Source organism: Leuresthes tenuis, unplaced genomic scaffold (genome assembly GCF_036924035.1).
Source record: "Leuresthes tenuis unplaced genomic scaffold, fLeuTen1.0.hap1 SCAF_15, whole genome shotgun sequence".
In the NCBI taxonomy this organism is placed as follows: domain Eukaryota; kingdom Metazoa; phylum Chordata; class Actinopteri; order Atheriniformes; family Atherinopsidae; genus Leuresthes; species Leuresthes tenuis.
The window spans coordinates 24,969,533-24,988,169 of NW_027325369.1; the positions used below are offsets into that span (position 1 = coordinate 24,969,533).

The 18,637-nt window shown below is 39.9% G+C and overlaps 2 protein-coding genes across 2 annotated transcripts in view; one reads left to right on the forward strand and one right to left on the reverse strand.

The window, feature by feature from the left end:
- Positions 1–12,626: 12,626 nt before the first annotated feature.
- On the forward strand, positions 12,627–14,547 carry gchfr (GTP cyclohydrolase I feedback regulator). Its single transcript, XM_072366149.1, has 3 exons — positions 12,627–12,794; positions 13,269–13,363; positions 13,929–14,547. The coding sequence occupies exons 1-3, from the start codon at positions 12,759–12,761 to the stop codon at positions 14,056–14,058; spliced, it is 261 nt and encodes an 86-aa protein (XP_072222250.1). The 5' UTR covers positions 12,627–12,758; the 3' UTR covers positions 14,059–14,547.
- A 3,626-nt stretch (positions 14,548–18,173) lies between these two features.
- dnajc17 (DnaJ (Hsp40) homolog, subfamily C, member 17) overlaps positions 18,174–18,637 on the reverse strand; it is a 28,720-nt gene continuing 28,256 nt past the window's right edge. The window contains exon 11 of the mRNA XM_072365012.1: positions 18,174–18,441. Coding sequence (XP_072221113.1) covers positions 18,316–18,441 — 126 coding nt within the window. The 3' untranslated portion in view covers positions 18,174–18,315. The remainder of the gene's footprint in view (positions 18,442–18,637) is intronic.

Sequence of the window (18,637 nt, forward strand, 5' to 3'; positions counted from 1 at the left end):
CTTGAGAAAATTACTATAACATCACTGATGTAAGGGGAGAGGCAAAGCTTACCCAATTTTTGTATAAGCTAGGGACATCTCTTTCAGATAAAAGTTGGATGGAAACAGATAAAGCTTTCCATGTGGCATGGTCTTTTTCTGGCTCATTCCTTTGCCTGACTGCCAGTTACCTCTGTTAAATGGAGTGGTGCATGGACACGGGGGAGTAAATGGTGGAGCTCTGAAAACGCATGAAGGAAAGTAGTCCTCTCAAATGAGTGTGATGGCTGGGGGACAGAATGTGTACTAATCTGGGCGAGTAGCCAAGCCAAACAGCCCAAGGGGGCAAAGGGGAAGCTGAAGTTGAGAAATGGGGAGTTCAAATGAAGTATATATGGGGGAGGAGGTGGATGAGACAAGGCGAGACAAATGCCATTACAGTGCAGAAATGAAAATCTGAAAAGCCAGGAGGGAAGCCAGGATATGGAGCCACCTGTTTAATGATGCTTAACATTCAGCGAAAAAAAAACACAACACCAGATTCAACACGAGTACACTCACCCATATGTGAAAACATTTTTTATACTGCCCAGCACGTACAGTATCTGCAATGCTGCCTCTTTCCTCTTTCGCACATATACAGTAGACACACACTCGATGACCTCCTGGGTACTGTTTTCTGCGCAACGGTATGTACTGCCAAGTCACACAGCTTGAGCAGCAGGGAGGTCCAAAGCCCCAGAGGGAGATGGTACGTGACAGAGAGCAGGCCATGTATGAAAGTGTGTGTGTCCATTCGGAGGAGCCAAGGTGGAATATTTTCTTCACACTCCTGAAAAATGATGTGAGCTTGCATTAGGGTATACACGGAGAATGAGCGGCGTTGTGTTTTGACAATTTTGAATGAGTTTGTTTGCTTGATAAGCAAAGGAACAGAAAGTGTGGACACACAAAAATAGAGGGCATTACATCTGATACCCATATGTTCATTTGTCTAAAGCCATTTAATCAAGTTTGTGGCTTCATGGGGCCTGAGTAGTTGCCTGTAAAAGAAAGGATAAAACCAGAGGCACATAACATCAGTCCTCTTCGTGTGGGTTTGTGTGCGTATGACCATTTGTATGCATACATATATACAAACATTGCCTGGTTCCACATAGGCAGCAGAAGGGAGTCAAGGGTATGTTAGATTCATGCTGCATTAATTGCTCTCTGTCCAAACTCTGAAAGTGATTTTCTCACCGTATCTTGCAGGAAATGATTCATTAGGCTGTAGCCCAGTTGGGTTCACTCTGACAGGGAATAAGAAACAGCTCCTCACCCCAGGCTGGTGCATTTGGAGTGCACGCAGAAACAAAGGGGAAGATGGGAAGCAGCCTGTGAAAGCACTGATATAAGAGGAGGGAGTGTTTTTGGCATGGCAGGGATGGACACAGGCAGAGAGACAGCAGGCAGGGCTGGAGGAGAGGAGAGATGGAATGAAGGAGGGAGGAGAAGAACAGAAGGGAGACAGATAGGGAACAGAAAGCCTCTGTGGTTTTGAGTCAACAGTACGACAGCTCCCAGACAAACTCGTCTTTCCTGGAACACTATTGGACAACCCAGCATGAAAGAGAATAACTCAAAGTATAAATCTTTCTGAGGTCATCTTGAAAACATCTTTGACAGAAGCTTTGGTATCCTGTCTCACCACTACAGCACTTGGTAACAAAATGCCAACACAGTATAGCATGGATCACAGCATGAGCTAAAATTAAATGAGAACAATAAGTGACTGACAAGCAGCCCATGACTGCAGTGAGACTGCACACAGACTTTACTTAGGTGTGAAACTGTGGCATATTAACGGCTGCCTAAGTCTATTAGAAACCCTAATCACATATTCATTTTAGTTTTTGAAATTATAAAATCTTCTATTATTATAGATTTACATGTGGAAGCACTACAGTCACAGACTTGTAAGTGTGAGGGTTCAGGGCAATCCCATTGCCAAATTACCAAGTGCACAAAGAATCTGATGCTGCAATGAGACTTCCTTTTTCTGATTTTTTGGGGTATGTTTTCTATGAGATATGTGTTGTCATGATGGCATGTCTGGATGTAATGATTCTGTGATTTTGAGCCATCATGAACTCACACACTCAATAAAAAGAGATGTGATATTGATTAAGTCTGTGATGGTTTAATGACCATGCTTTATGGCAAAGACTGTAATTTCACCAACAGGCAACAGGTAAATGTAGAGGCTGACTTGACCATGGTCTGTTCAGTGGGTGGCAGAGAGAACAATTCGCAACACAGCAGCTGGTGTGTGAAAGAAAGAAATGAAGCGATTCAGTTTGTTCTAACTTTCACTGAATAACTGTTTCCCACTTAAATATAGACACAGCACAGCGCCTGTTCTCCACATATGTATATGGTCTAGCAGTACAGCCCTTGGTTCTTGTCTTTATATTCAAATTAAACTGGAATTGTAACTATCCCTTACCCCACCAATGGCCCATATTGGACATCAAACAGACTTGGGATCTTGTCAGTCAGTTCTGAATGAATTCAGGAACTTATTGGTGATACCTAGCCCTAGTTCGAAAAACCAAATATAAACCTAATAGATTATGTGATTTCTCATTCTTATTTGGAAATGTTAGCTTCTCTAATCCTATGTGTTTAAGGCCAAATCTGAGCCATAAAACTGATAAACAGGCGACACAAACATCTGAAGTAAGATGAAGTGAAGAACATCTATGCTTGGATTACTGTTGCCACAACACATCTTCAGTAGGATAAAAGCAACCTGTCTCACGACAGTCTAAACCCAGCTCACGTTCCCTATTAGTGGGTGAACAATCCAACACTTTGCTCATTCTGCTAACTGTGCAACTTAATCAATCAATTCACACCGTTCAGCCACATCATTAAAGTCACTGACAGGTAAAGTGAATAACACTGCTGATCTTGTTAGAATGAGACTTGCCAACTTCCTAAACATGTTTGATGACCAATCCTCTGTTAAATTGAGTATGAAATATTAACATAGCCTCCAAACTTAGCAGATAAATATAGGACCTGATAGAAACTGTGGGGAGCAAGCCCATTCGACAAAGACCCTGTCCCAGAAACTTCAAGCCCGAATAATGCCAATATCCCCCTACTAGACCCCCCAAAGACACCCTCATATGTTTTTTTATTTTATCTACACCCTGACTGGTCACAGCTCTTTCGGCAGAAGACATGAGTTAAGCAGAAGTGTAGAAATCCCTGCAAAAACTAAGTGTTCGAAGTAGGCTGAAGCTCTCACAGTGATTCCTTGAGATAAATTACGTTGAAGTCAGACAACAGAGTCAGTATCATTATCTCTGACGTCTGTGATCTCCACAGCAGTGGAAGCATCCATGTGATGCTAAACAGCTGTGCTTCGTAACTAGGTAACTGTCATAGTTGGATTAATAACCTACTTATGATTATACACTGTTTCCATTATCATACCACATTTTAACTCAACAGAATATTTCTATGATTTAATGCAACTGATTACTATCCAAAGGGCCATTTGTCTATCTTTACTTACTTAATACTCCCTACTAAATTCACACTCAATAGTTTACATAACAGTGAGCAGTAATTTGAGTTTAAGAATGCACATGTATCAGTATTACTGTGTTGAGCTGTGCAGCTGTTACTTGGTGCCTCTATAAAAATGCATCTGCTCACACCCATACTGCTGAGTTTTACTTTTGAGTGGATGCAGTTGTTTCCTCAGAATTTGAACTTGCAGATGAAACGACAAACACTTCCTATCATGCTGAAGTGACCCCACCAACATGAGCGTAGGTAAAAGATAAGGAGGATCTGACGTGCAGAGTTAAAGATAAACCAGACGTTGTCTTGAAGTGTTGACAGGAGGTATGGAGGAGTAACAGTAAATATGAAGCAGAGAAGAACCAAAGATAAAACAAAGAGGCCTGGATTATATGTTAAGCCTCACTGCTCAACCTCCCACTCAGTTTAATAAAGTGAGCAAAAGAGTGAACATGCAGGTCAAACAATATGTGTACGTGTGCAAGCATTTGTGTGATCTCGTGCTTCAGCTGAAGCGTGCAATAAAAACAGCAAATCATGAATTAGATAAGTGTCAGTGAGGTATTGGTCTGGGAACACAGCAACCACACTACAATTCAGAATGGGACTTTCTGCCCTCAACTTCATCTGTCATCTTGTAAAACCATAACAGCCTGTGTGTGAATATATGTGTGCACTTCCAAGAATCTCCCCCGGGTTACTCATGATAGTCAGGCCCATCGTAATGAAGCTCATAACCGAGAAAACGTGTTAAATGATCAGATTCCGGATGCATTCTCCTAAAGACCCAAGATGGTAATTTCCTTGTTTTCTGTCACAACAAAGCAATAAAATCATCCAGTTAGATGATGATTTATTGTGATCCTGCACTGAAGTGGAGTTTTACAATTACTCTGGTCATAGCTTGTCTCTACTATTCCATTTACACATAAGCTTGGGTTTGTTTTGACATAATTTTTCGTACATAATTTCAATGTGTTACCTGTAAATCCAGTCCGGTGGTTTCTTGTGTGATGGATCCAGAGCATGAAGCAGAACCAGGGAAGCCCATGAAACATATGGTACTAATCAGAATCAGTAGTAGCATGACATTGTTGTCATATAATTGACTTTCATCGTCTGTCGCATGGTAAGTGGAGACCGCAGCTATTTAACTTTTCCTTTTTCACGTTATTATATGGGGGACTGCTGGCTGCAATGTTAAAGACAGATTATTTCCTCGATTCTTTCCCAGTTTGATATTTAGCAGACAGACTCTTCTTTTGAATGAATTATTAATTATTGGTAATTATGAATACATCATTAGATGGAATTAAGGATCATGTAATGCTTCTCTTTGTTGCTTACAAAGACCCCTCATGAATTCTAAACACAAGCAACAACGGCAACAGGTGATAACTAGAGAGAATTGACTCCAAGTGGATAAAGAAGAAGAAGACCAGGCCACAAGTGAAATCACTTGATTTCTGCTGTTTCCCAGAATGTCTGCATAAGACACATTTTATTAAGCTCTACATCTGCTTAGATGATGTTTCAGTTTAAAACAGAGAGCTCCCTATACAGTGAAGCACAACTGCCAACCATGCATTGTGCTGTTTCTCTGTTTTTGTTATGCCTTAAACAAAGTCAAGCTGTCCCTTCGCTCCTGCCAAGCTCATTGCTGTAGGTGTATTCTAAAAAAAAAAGCCATTCCATGGGCAGAAACGCCATGGTGATACACTGAGTACATACACTCTGCTGGACCTATCATAAATAACGACCACATGCTGCAACACTTAATAAAAAACACCATGACAGCCACAGGCCTGATGAAAAATGTGATTAAATTCAGTCCTAGTGGTATGCATCCATGCCACTCCTCCCTGCCTGTTCAACAATCTCTTCTAAATTAGCCTGTCCTTATATGATGGTTTCCAAAGACACAGTATTAACATATTATAACAGTAAACAAGAACTTTACAAAGTGTTGAGGCATCAACACTTCAGCCACTAATCACATTACCACAGTTAGGACAGAAAACTGGTGAAAGAGTTTATAAATTAGAGCCCGTTAAAATGCGGAACCTTTTTTCATGGATTGAAGTTGAAATATCATTCAAAAGCTATGTATTCTTTTTTTTCTAATCAATTAAGCAGCTAAAAAGTCTAGAGTTGATTCCAACTGTGGCATTTGGAAGCTGTTTCTATTAAATCACAACATCCAGCTGATGGAGCTTTCAAAACAAGTACACCAAAATAAATCTGTCACAGAGAAAGCAAGAATATTAGCAGTTGAGTGTGTGTGTGCTTGGTTGTATGTTTTGTTTGTCTCTGTGGTTGAGATCCACTTCTAACAGAATGATGGAGGAGGGGGGACTATATAGAAAGGCTTGAAACAACTAAACTGCTCATGATTCAAAGCTACAACATCATTCTTGAAACACATGGAGTCAATTAGATGACAAAGACATGGATGGCTTCTGGTGGCATTGGGTCACTCGTGTTTGATGAGAGGACAGAAGCAGCATGTGTATCAGGATATAGTGTCTGCCCAGATTCAGATGCAGCAGCTGATCAAACAGCTCATTACAGTACAGATAAGCAATGACGAAAAAAACATGCTGCAAAAGCTACTAAACAGTTTCTTAAGGTTGAAGGAGGAACATTCTGCAACACCTGAGTCAGTCACCTGATCTAAACCCAATGAAGCTGCATTTAACTTGCTAAAGATTGCTAAATATTCCCCACAAAGCAATACCAAGGAACACTTTTTTTTAGCTATGACAATTTCTCAAATGTCATTTTAGCCCCTGATATGAGAGAGCTGTCATTTCTAAAGCTTTCTTCCAGTTTGGATGTGAATTCCTTCAAAATGAAGCTAGACATCTGCACATTAAACCAACATTTATTACAAAACTGTAACATGTCTGTTGGAAAACAGCTAGAATAACAACAATTATACCATATGTCCATAGATTTCTGCAACAAACTATTTCAATATAGTCAACTAATTTATGATTTAGATAATGAATGATGAGCAAATTGAAAAACTGATTCAAATGTTTGCTGTAAAAAGAAAAAAAAAAGTTTTTCAAATTTAGACTAAGGCCAAGGTAGCCATTCTGGGACCTGAGGCTGTGTTTTCAAAAAGTTTGCAATAAATCATCTTAAGGAGAAAGTAAATGATGCATAGATGCACTTGATTATTCAATTTCATAGTTCATAGTCATTGATTTGTTAATAAATACCAAAAGATCTTCATCTCATACAGCTGTTCCTGGAACTTTTTGGACAAACTTTAAAAAAAAAAGTTAATGATTCACTCTTAGAAAAAAAGAGAATAACTCTTCTGTTCACTTAAAGGACCAGAGTCAGTTCAGTTAAAAATAAATTCCACTAAATGCTAATTACTGTGACCCAACCAACAGAATGCAGGCAGCACAGAAAGAAGAGGAAATGCAGATAAGCAAACCAGGTTTCATAGCTGTTACATTCCAACCCTCCTAAATGTTTCCTCTCCTCCGCTGTTTATTTCACATCATGTTGTTTCCTGTTACTAATAGTCCAATCAACCCCATTTGTGGTAACCCAACGGGGACATTCACCATGCACAGAATCAAGGTCCAAACTGAGGTGACGAGAGAAAAGACGCAGTGTGTAAGAACATGTCATTTCAAATATTTGATGGCATTATTCTTAATCACAGAGAGAAAGTCTCCCCAAACAAGCCGCCTTTCCAGTATGCAGAACCACTGAAACCACATCCTGGTGTGTTTCAACAAAACGCAAACCTGGTGACAGCTCATGAAATGTTTCATGGTGTTACATACCGCTGTGATGTGTTGTGCAACTCCTAAACCCAGCAGTATCATCTATCAGTGAGCGCAGCATGACAATGTAGGAGGCAAGGTGAAGTAAGGTGAAGAGCGTGTTGGAGGCACGGAGGAGTACCACGTTAAGGCTGTTGGGTTGCATCTCTGCAGCTTAGAGACACTTTATGCAATCTGCACGGTGTAATTTGGAAGACAAGAAAGAAAAGCAGGTCTGCGGTGTGTCTACTTGCAGACGGGGGAGTATGAAGCTCCTCAGAGGGAAACCAGACTGCACAGACGTACAGATTCAGACAAAAGTATGAATTCACAAGGACAAAGTCTAAGGAAGAAATGTACGGTCCGACAGCAATTTGTCAGAGTTAATCGTATGTAAACCTATATGCTGTGTAACCCTAACATCAAATCTGTTAGAGTGCTGCATATTGTCTTTGCTCTCCCACAGTTTAAATCTCTCAACATTATATTGGAGAATCACTCCAACACAGACCGACATAAATACACACACAGCCTGCTGTATAATTCATTCGTATTCAGCTCCCACTCAGTGATTTAAAGCGATTACTTCAGCAGAGCACCCTCTCTGTGCAGGTCTTCACCCACGCATATTCACAGCAAGTAAATCCGTCAAACACATTTATCATGGGAAGCCTGATGTTGTGTTTGGGATGTCTGACATGCTGAGAATTAGAATTTACAAGACATAAAGTTTCTTTCCAAGGATTTTTATTTCTTTTTTTAAATGAAACGTTAAATTGGTTGCTGTGAAAGAGAAACAGAATGTTTTTCACTTTTCCCTGTGAAAACATTTGTAAATTACTTTAGTTCTGCATGCAGCTGTGGAATTTGTTTCCAAGGGTTTCAAGACACTAGATCCAGTCAGTATGGCACTTTCCAGCAAATGGTGCCAGTCCAAAAAAAGATGGGACATTGGGTGAAATAGTGAAAAGAAAAATGCAGAATAAAAAAAGAATGCAATGATTCACAATTCTCACAAACCAAAATGTTATTTCCAAAAGAACACGAAAAAACATCAAACGTTGAAAATTTAAAAATGTTTGCTCGACCTGAATTTTATGGCAGCAACACATCAAAATAAAGGTGGGACAGTTTTTTTTTTCTCTGTGTAGCATCCCCCTCTTCTTTTAACAACAGTCTGTTAACTTCTGGGAACTGAGGAGACCAGTTGTTGCACCTTTGGGAGAGGAATGTGGTCCCATACATTGTCTGATATGGGTTGCAGCTGCTCAACAGTCCTTGGTCTGCTTAGGTGTATTTCAAAGCACCAAATATTTTCAGACGTTAAAAGGTCAAGACTGCAGGCAGGTCAGTCCAACGACTCTTTTACTATGAAGCCATGCTCTTGTAATTGATGCAGTGTATGGTTTGGCACGGTTTTGCTGAAATTTGCAAGACCTGACATGGTTTGGATTGGAGCATATGTTGCTCTAAAAACTTGCATATACCTCAGCATTGATGGTGATTTTCCAGATGTGCAAGTTGCCAATTCCACAGACACTAATGCACCCTCATACGATCAGATATGTATGCTTTTGAACTGGACGCAAGCTGGATGCTCCCTCTCCTCTCCCGCACCTATGATTTCCAATTTCCAAAGAGGATTTCAAATTTTGATTTGTGTGACCACTGAATATTGTTCTATTTTGCCTCAGAGAAGACAGCTGTGTTTCTGAGTCATGTTTACATATAGCTTCTTATTTGCATGATAGAGCTTTAACCTGCATTTGTGGATGGTATGATGATTTGTGTTCACAGACAATAATCTCTGGAAGTGTTTGTGAGCTAGTGCAATGATTTCCATGACAGAATCATGCCTGTTGTAAATACGGTGCTGCCTGCCGGCCTGAAGATCAGGGATCCAGTATTCATTTACAGCCATGCCACCTTGCACACACAGAGATGTTTCCACATTCTCTGAATATTTTGATGATATTTTGTACTTTAGATGATGAAATATATCTAATCTTCTGATGACCACATGATTGCTCCACAATTTGTGGACACAAATTTTTGCAGGTTTCTAAAACTCTGCCCAGCTTCACTTCTGAGAGACTTTGCCTCTCTAAGGGGCTCTTTTAAACCCAAACATTTTACTGATCTGTTGCCAATGAATCTAATTAGTTACACCATGTTCCTTAAACTGTTTCTTTTCAGAACCACTTTCTATTTTAGCTTTTTTTTTGCCCACTTCCCAACTTTTTTGTGACACTTGCTGCCAACAAACTCAAGATGAGCCAAAGTTTGTAATGGCACAGACAGATGTCTCACTTTCAGATCTTGATATTGAAAGATTGAGGTTTATTTCTTCCATTGCTTATGCTTATGATTTTTATAGATTTGATGGAAGTGTTGCTGCAAACACACTAACTGAGAAGGTTAAGGCAAAGGCCTCATCAAAAGATCAAACTTCTTCCTGTGAACTCACAGGGGATGTGCCTCACTGTCACCACAGGTCACAGAAGAGGTGACCTCGGTCTCTAATAACCACTAACAGATGAGCCAGAGCAGGAAGACACTGCAGGAGCACAGGAAATGGCTCGGGTCTGAATATGCTTGGTCTGAGCGTTCTCTGGTTTGTTTTAGGGGATTCTGCGACAACCCTGCTGTGTTGCTGTGTTTTTGTTTGATTTTTTTCTCCCTCTCAGAGCAGAAGATCTCAGGTTAACAAGGACAGATAAAACACGAAAAAGAAACATTCCACAAGAAAATGATCCAGATTGAAGGCTGACAGACTGCTGAATGTAGAAATAAATGTGTCACTCAACAAGGGATTGTTTTCCAAAGGGGAAAACAGTGTGAGAATCTTTGTTGATTTAATTTTGTACATCGGTCCTTGTCAGACTTATTGGCTGAAATGTGTGAGGGCTGGTGAGGATTGTGGAAAAAAGCATGGAGAGCAGACCTGGAACAATCTGGACTGGTGATTTCAGGCTACACCATATGCTGCACACTGAGCCAACAGGGCGAAGGCCAAAAACAGCAAAAAACTATTCAAAGAAAGGAACACAAAGGTAAGATTAATGCTACCAAAACTTTCATAGATAACACAGCCTTTCTGGGTAAATGATCTATTGACAGGGAAGCCAAACTTACAAGAATGTGGCCACAAAAGTCCCAGACCACCCCAAATGTGATGTGTGCCATCAGATCTGAATGTGTTCTCGGTGTATGTAAGTGGATGTTAGCACCAGGTGCTGTTCGAGAATGCAGTGATTCAGTTTGGTTACAAGCAACAAAACAATGGCAATAAGAGAATGAATACCCAAGCGTAGAGGAGGTTCTGTCATACTAGGGGATGGATTCACTGGCTCCAGTAATGGAGTTTAAAAGGTATAATGAAATCATAAGATTTTCAAGATATTTTAGAGCATAAATGTGAGAAGCTATCTTTGAGCCATGGGCCTTGACCTGAAGTGCACAGCCAACAGCAAGAATGATTGAAAAGTATAACATGGACTGTTTTAAACTGGCCAGTGATGAACTCTTATCCACCGAAAACCTTTAAAGAAAACTGAAATATACCACTGGAACAAGGACACCCGCAAGCTTAAAAGAGCTTGAATATGGACACACCACAGCTCTGGCTAATGATCGGAAGAGCGGGGGTTCAACTCCCAGCTTCCACAGGCCACATGTCAAAGCATCTTTGGGTAAGACACATTGCCTACAGATGCTTCTATCAGTGTATGAATGTGTTGAACAAAGCATTGTGCAACCAATCTAAAAATAAAATTAAAATTATATAAATGTGAATGTGGTATGCAGTGTAAAAGCATTTTGAATGGTCAGCTAGACTATAAACGCATTATATTAGTACAGACCATTTACAATTGCTAACTCTGAGGGACACTTTGTGTTTGCTCATGTGATGGCTCTGGTGCATTCTGTCGCTATTTTCTGTTTTATATTTCTTTTGGTCTTTGTTCTCTTCACTGCCACACACCTGTTCCTAAAAAGAATTTACTAACCTACATGCAGGTTTCATTTGACCTCTCCCTTGTCTAGGCTCCTCAAGAACTAGCTTTCCAGCCTTTGTTTATCAAATTGTTTTCTTGTCTTTGATCCTTAGCTTGTTCCATGTTTTTTTTTTGCCTTGCTAGATGTGCAACTCATCAGATTTAAATAACTATTATTATTACAATATTTCATACAATTTGTTTTACTTTACAAAATGTGTTCTGTTCACTCTCACTATGACCGTTAAAATCTTTGACTAATGTGGAGGATTGTGATAAGACAAGCAAAACAAACTGAATTATCTTTGAAACCAGTAGGTGGCAAGCTTCTCATCGGTACTCAACAAACACCTGTGACCCTCTGACTGAAGGCTGTAGATTACAGGCTCTGGATCATTTAACAGGGTGGTGGTTACACTGTCACGACGAACCGATTAGACATTAAAAAACATTCCCACTGGTTCACTGTGCACAATCCCTGCGCAATATGTAATAAGATCTCAGAAAATAACCCATTTCATTTCATGGTAAGGATTAAATCCTCATAATTGATCGCAGGAGAGGGCATTTCTGAATGAGTTCTGGTTTGCCTGGCTTCATGTCTGCCTGCCATCACAATATCAAGCAGTGATCAGGCTTTAAGTTACTTTTCCCACAGAGCATGACATGCCAGGCCTAAATGAATGTTCATTGGACTCTTCTGGCATCCATGGGACATTACATCCATATTACTGATTTTATCGGACTCTCAGCCATTGTTGTTTTCTTTTGGTCTTCGTCTTTCATTTCCCTCTGAGTTACAAGATTTATCCTGAATTATTATTACTGTGCTGAGGAGGAAATGAATAAATCTCTGGGAAGGAGAGAGTTCCACACAGGTAGTGCATGCATGTGTTTGTCCTTCTAGTAAATGTAATAAGTAGACTGCATTTACGCAGACAGAGTGATAAAAGAATGTGGCCACATTAGTAAAGAAAATGCATAGTACAAGTGGCGATAATCGGATGTAATAAACTTGTGTAATTGCAAGTATATCTACTTTTTGTGAGCTGCAGAGTAGTGAGAATTTACAGTGGGCTTTTGTATTGAGGGAGGGATAATAGACAACTTAATTAAACTGAATGATAAACTGCCATATAAAAAAAAAAACGTTTCCTCTGGTACATGCATATTGGCCAACATTTCTCATGTCAACAAACTCGTGGTCGTATTGAGCAAGAGACTCAGACTGCAGAGCAGGCACAGTTGTCAGATGCTGAGGGAGAAGTTGTGATTGGTCCGTCGCGGTGGGTGTTTCCGCATTCCGCAAAGAGCTGAAAGCAGGAGCGCAAATTGCGGAGGGTTGTCCAGTCTGTGGAGAGACTTCTTCAGTCATTCCCAGGGGAGTTCAAAGGTCCGAAGACAGGGAGCAGGGATGCCTTACATGTTCATCAGTACGCAGATCCGTCTGGTGTGTATTTTGCATACGTAAATGACTCGTGTTATGCTTTCAGGGGAAGGCGCGTTCATGTTGCACATTCTGGGATGTATTCATTTGGCTGTGCAACAGAGATTATTTTTAATATAAGGCTGGAAGTTGGAAATTACAGTTATGAAATCGCCTATGATATTCAGTATTGCCTTAATTAAAAAACACATGTTGCCTGTTTCTCAACCTGTCTTGATGCGCAGGTTCATTTGTATGACTCCAGCAGCTTAATTCTTTAGCCTCTAAAAACTGGATCATCTATGGATCATCTATTTTTAGTCCGTCCACAGATTATGATCCGCACCTGTCTGAGGGCTGCAGGTGTAGCCTGTACATGAAGGCAGAGCTGCAAAAAACGACCGGCAGTGTCAACTGTTTTACAAAAATGAATGACCTCCTAATAAATCTAAAGCAAACTATGAGCTTTATATAATGTGCTTAACTATTGCATTTCAGGAGAATGGTCCTACAAATGTGGGAGATGAATTTTCTGATCCAACTGTCATGAATTACCTGGGAGCAAGAAAAACGACCGTGCTGGGAAACAATTTGTGAGTACTGAAAATGGGAGCAGCCAGTTAATGTAGGTTGTGATGTGGAAATGTGGAAAAAATAGTCAAGTTTGGACAAAATGCCTGAGGATGAAAAGTAAGTTATCCTGAATCAGTTCCTTTTGTGAAACTACATTCACAGCCTTTTCTCTAATGTTGAGGTCTACACATAGATGTGATGTGCATAACCTCTCACAGGGTCATATATCCCTATTGAGGCAGTTAAAACTGGTGTTTATTTAATTTTGGCATTTAACATGTACTTATTGATGACAGAGCTGAGATCAAGTCACATGTAGGGGAAAACAAATTTCAGTGTGACGGAGGAAGGCTTTTGCTCTGCAGATTTCAAATAAACCATTCAAAGTGATGGAATACAGATCAGGGAAGTGTTGTCATTGGCAATCTGATTCAAATGCTGCTGGGAAATGGAGCAAGGTGTGGAAGGAAGTAAACGAGCACCAGAACAATTAACAGCATTATACTTTCCAAGCAAAGTTTACACAAAGACGGAGAAACCCCACATCTGTGGAAAGCAGAATGACTTTGTTTATGCTTATTTTAGTTCTGAATACCATGTGGACGAACCACCTCGCCTGGTGCTGGACAAGCTGGAGAAGATTGGCTTCCGCTTGCTGTCAATGACGGGTGTGGGACAGACGCTGGTGTGGTGTCTCCACAAAGAGTTGGAGTGATCGGTGACTGTTTCAAAATTCCTCTAAAAGCTTTCAAAGGGATGATCAAATAATGCTGGAAAGATTTGTTATCTTTATTTTTTTTTCACATTCTCTTCGTATGAAATGTTTACCATGAGAGTAAGTCCTTTAACTGTGGAAGTTAACTTTTAAAGTTTCAATTATCCCTTTTATAAGGCTTCAGATTACCTTGAGCAGAAGGGAGTTAAACAATTTCATAATGAAACAAGAGTCCCAAGATTTTATAAGACCCTTTTCTCAGTATTGTTGTTGTTCACTGCTGGTGTGCAGGGAGTGGGGTGGTTTTACTGTTTATATGACATCATATTGCCTCAACCTGTTCTGCCTCTCATCTAAGTTAAAACTCTTTGTGTGTACTCAGAGCACCGTGTAAAGATGCTTTGCATCATGTTTATGATTAAGTAATGTAAAAATGTGGATTATTTGTGTCCTTGTTAATAAAGGATCAAAATGGCACACAAGACAAAATTGAACCAGTGTGCATCATCTTATGATCCACTCAAATGTGGAACATCATAAACTACTGCTTCCTAAAACTGTGGCCCTTTGCAGCTGGATGGCACCTGACAAGGATGCTTCAAGGTGAGGCACTAACATCTCATGCACACAAAGAGCAGGAGTTTGTCTTTGTGAGCCAAAAAACGCTGGGTGGTTTCATGACAGCCCCAGGTCTGCCGGTGCATGTCTGAGGCCAGCCCGGATCACTAACCCACAACTCAGTAACGCTGCCAGCCAGCTCACAGCCAAACTCTTACCAGACCTGCTGCCTCACACATGACTTTATCTTTTACCTCCGCACTAAAGATCAAATGAAGCTGGGGCTTCCAAATTCTAAAACTGCAGAGATTTCAATACAGTTTGCATACACCAACATGATCATATGAAGAATCCAACAGTCTGCTGTGGATGATGTGACAACAGGCTCATCCTCCAAAGCTGGTTTGCATGCAGCACAAGCCACTGTGGGCTTAGGGCAGGGTTGGTGGTGAATGTGTTTCCTGTAATTGTATTTCCTCTGCTGTCATTTGGACAGAGTTTGTGTGTTCCTGGGCTTTTTTTCACATTGCTGGGATATTGGAAAAGGATACACATAAACAAAACCATGAGATGAGGGGATTTTGCAGGAGGAGAAGAGCAGATGTCTCCCACCACACCGCTCTGTTCTGCTCCACAGCTGGACATTGTGTAACAGAGCCACGGAGAGGCAGCACAGAAGTAGCAGGGGAATGGATGACTGGACTGGATTAAATAACACAATGACAGGAGAAAGGGTAGCAACACAATGCAAATACAGACACAACATTATAGCATAGTGTTAAGAAAAAAACAACTTTTTGGAGGGATAGGTGTTTCACAGGCAGAAGACCTTGTCACAAAACTCGTGGTCACCACAACAGTCTGACACTTCAGTCCGACTTAATGTGGGTCAAAGAACAGTAGTGTGCCGCTTCAGAGAGCATAAATAAGTCATGTCTGCAGAGTCTTCCAAAGATGTTACATAAGATTATTGTGAAACAGTTTGGAACAACATATTTCAAAGCATGTTGTTCAATTTAAACTGGTTCATGTCCCGTGACATAATCCAGCAAGATGAAGGGTGGGGTCATAGAATTTGGATGGAAACACTGAGGTGAACGCTCACACACGATTGTTGAAAATGTTGATTTTACTTCTTCCGAAAACAAAAAACATGGTAAACTAGAGGCTCATGCACGTCTCTCAGAAATGACGGACTCCTAAGATAATGGAGATGAATGCGACAGTTCTTTTTTTTGCAAAGGAAAAAAAAAAGCCTTCTTGCAGCGAATCAGGTGAGAATAATAGTAAAAGGCCTGTGGGTGTCCTGTGGGTTTACTCTGAAAGCAACTTGTTTTCTCCACTGTTTGCCTGAAGAGTCCACAAAGTCACCTCTGCCTGTCACTATAACGTCACCTCCCATCCAACTGCAGCTTGTGATGTTTATAATTCATTTGTTGATTAGAAGGAAATGTTTGTGAGCAGTGACTGCCGATATCTTGTAATTTTTCCATTATTCTTAATCCTCCCAACAAATTTGGTTCAAGAAAAGTAACAATCATATTGCCTATAATGTGTAGGTGTTTAGGTAATATGATACATATCTGTAGATAATGCCAAAATAAGGATTATGCATGAAAAAATGTTGATATCTAGTCAACTCTATTGGCTTTTCTCCTATCTGAGATTAATGTACATATATCAATGTAGGACAGTCAACCTTTCTCCTCAAAATAAAGCTATGTTTTGTGCCATTTGTTTAGGTTTGGTCATAAGATAAAATTATGTTTTTTGTCCTCTAAAATAGCTCTTTTCAAGGGGCTTTAAGAGTAGGGAAAACACTTGGCAAGTAAACATTACCTTTGTCAAGTCAGATGAAATGACAACAAAAAGCCAAAACAGGAGTAAAAATTGGAGTTGCTTTTCTTCACTGCAGACAACTTTCTGGGCTGTGAAGAACTGAAAGCTTGATGGAACTTGCAATTTTTTTTTCCTCGACTGGTAATCAAAAACCTGGTTTTGCGAACATTGTGGATGAAGGTTATGTTGTAGCTTAAACCTTCTACAGCTGATTCAACAAAGCTGGTTTGCTGCGTGAATCAATGCGGTGCTGAGCCACCTCTGTGTGGTTTGTGTGAATTAAAAAGGAGGAACAGAGACTTTTTTTTCTTTTTCACTTATAAGGCAGAACTCATATGCGAAAAGTGCAACAGTGCTATTACGTTTTCTTCCATGTTTATGCTTAGAACTGAGCTAATTGTTTAAATTTTATACACGTAAAGGCAGCTGTGTTATTGTGACCATCCTGCACATTATTAGCAGTAAGCTCAAAATTGTCAAATGCTCATCTGGTACTTGTTGGCTGGTTGTTTTTTCAATGGTAATTTTTCAGTTAGAATAAAAGTGGCCAGTTGAAATCAACAGACAAGAGAACTGAAGGAGAGCTTTGTATTTTGTGGTACACCAGGTAGGCCGGAAAAAGACGTGAATAAATTGAATAAAAAGACATTTAATAAATCAGTATTAAATAGCAGTAGAACCATAAACTTCATCTGGAAAAACCCTGCTCCCCTGTGGTGATTGTTTTTGAAGACCAAGGTTTCAAAATCCACCGTTTAAAATGTTCTCAAATCTCAGATTTATGTTGCAATCCTTTTTGGCTGGTTTTGAACACATGATCTGCATTAGTTCAAGCAGTATTATAAAATAAATGCTTTGCGGAGATTACATCAAAAATTTCAGGTATCATATCTACCTCAAAATGAAAGCTCAGAACTCAATGAAAAGCACTGTATTGCATTTTAACTGAGCAGTTCATAGGGCCTCCTGAGCCCAAAGTAGAGCTTTAACACATATTGTACTCAGAGCCCAGGGAACAATAATCTAAATCGCCAGATCTGTAATGGCCTCCAGAGTATGTTCACTTTTCATCACACGAGGCCACAAGAATCCAATAATAGCTTACCTAGTGTTCCAATCGTAGCCTGATTACTGCTTTAACATGAGGTAGAAATAATTTTCACATCGCAGGGTCTGTGGTTTGGATTACTTTCTCATTTCACAGAGTTTCTGAATGAGTAAGCAGGCAACAGAAAAGAATGATTGTTACATTAGAACTCGTTTGGTCAGAGTATCAAGGTTGTGACTTGGCAGATTAAGACAGAAAATGGGTCATTGATAAAAAAATACATTGTAAGTTACATTGTACTAGTGTCTCTGGCCCTTAAAACACAATGAATACAGACTAAAACACTCTGCAATATTTATGTGAAGCTGGATCGAACATTAACATTAATTAAACTGTTGTTAATTAACATTAACGACATGTTTATGGAGGATTAGTTGTATTGCGGTCATCTTAAATGATTTACTAAAGTGAGTATCTTATATTTGAAACCAAATTCATCACCGTATCTTGTGCATCAGGCTTCCCAGCTTAGAGATCATGTAGCATAACCCTGCAGGAGCCCTCACTTCTGTAAACTCTGCAGCTTGATTAGTTATTCTACATTCTCAACAAAGAGAAAAAGAGGAAATGACAATAACAATAATCAAAACAGACTAATGTGATATGTTTTTTAAAAAAAGTTTTATTTTTGCCACAGCACATCACATTCAAGAAAATGATAACAAAAACATATTAGAGGCTTTATGAAACTAAAGCTCACAACAGGTAATTGTCTAATAGTCACATGATGCTACAGAGATGCTCCTCTGGTGCTACGACCCAGCTGCGTCCTCCTCGTCCTCTCTCTGCATTTGTTCTATGAGTTTCTGACGCTCAGCAGCCTGCCTCATCCTCATCATCACTATGCTCTCGTAGTCGCGCTCATTAGACAGGGAACCCTACAGGAAAAATATGCAATGTCAAACTAGTCAGCGAAGGAAAGGTTATTAAAAAAGTAGTGAAAATACAGTATATCACATTAAAATTATATATATAGATGAGAGAAAGCAGCTTGGGTTAACACTGATGTGCATGCTACACCCGTTACTGCCTTGTCATAAAAACAAACCTCCATCTGAACCCTGTTCGTATGCA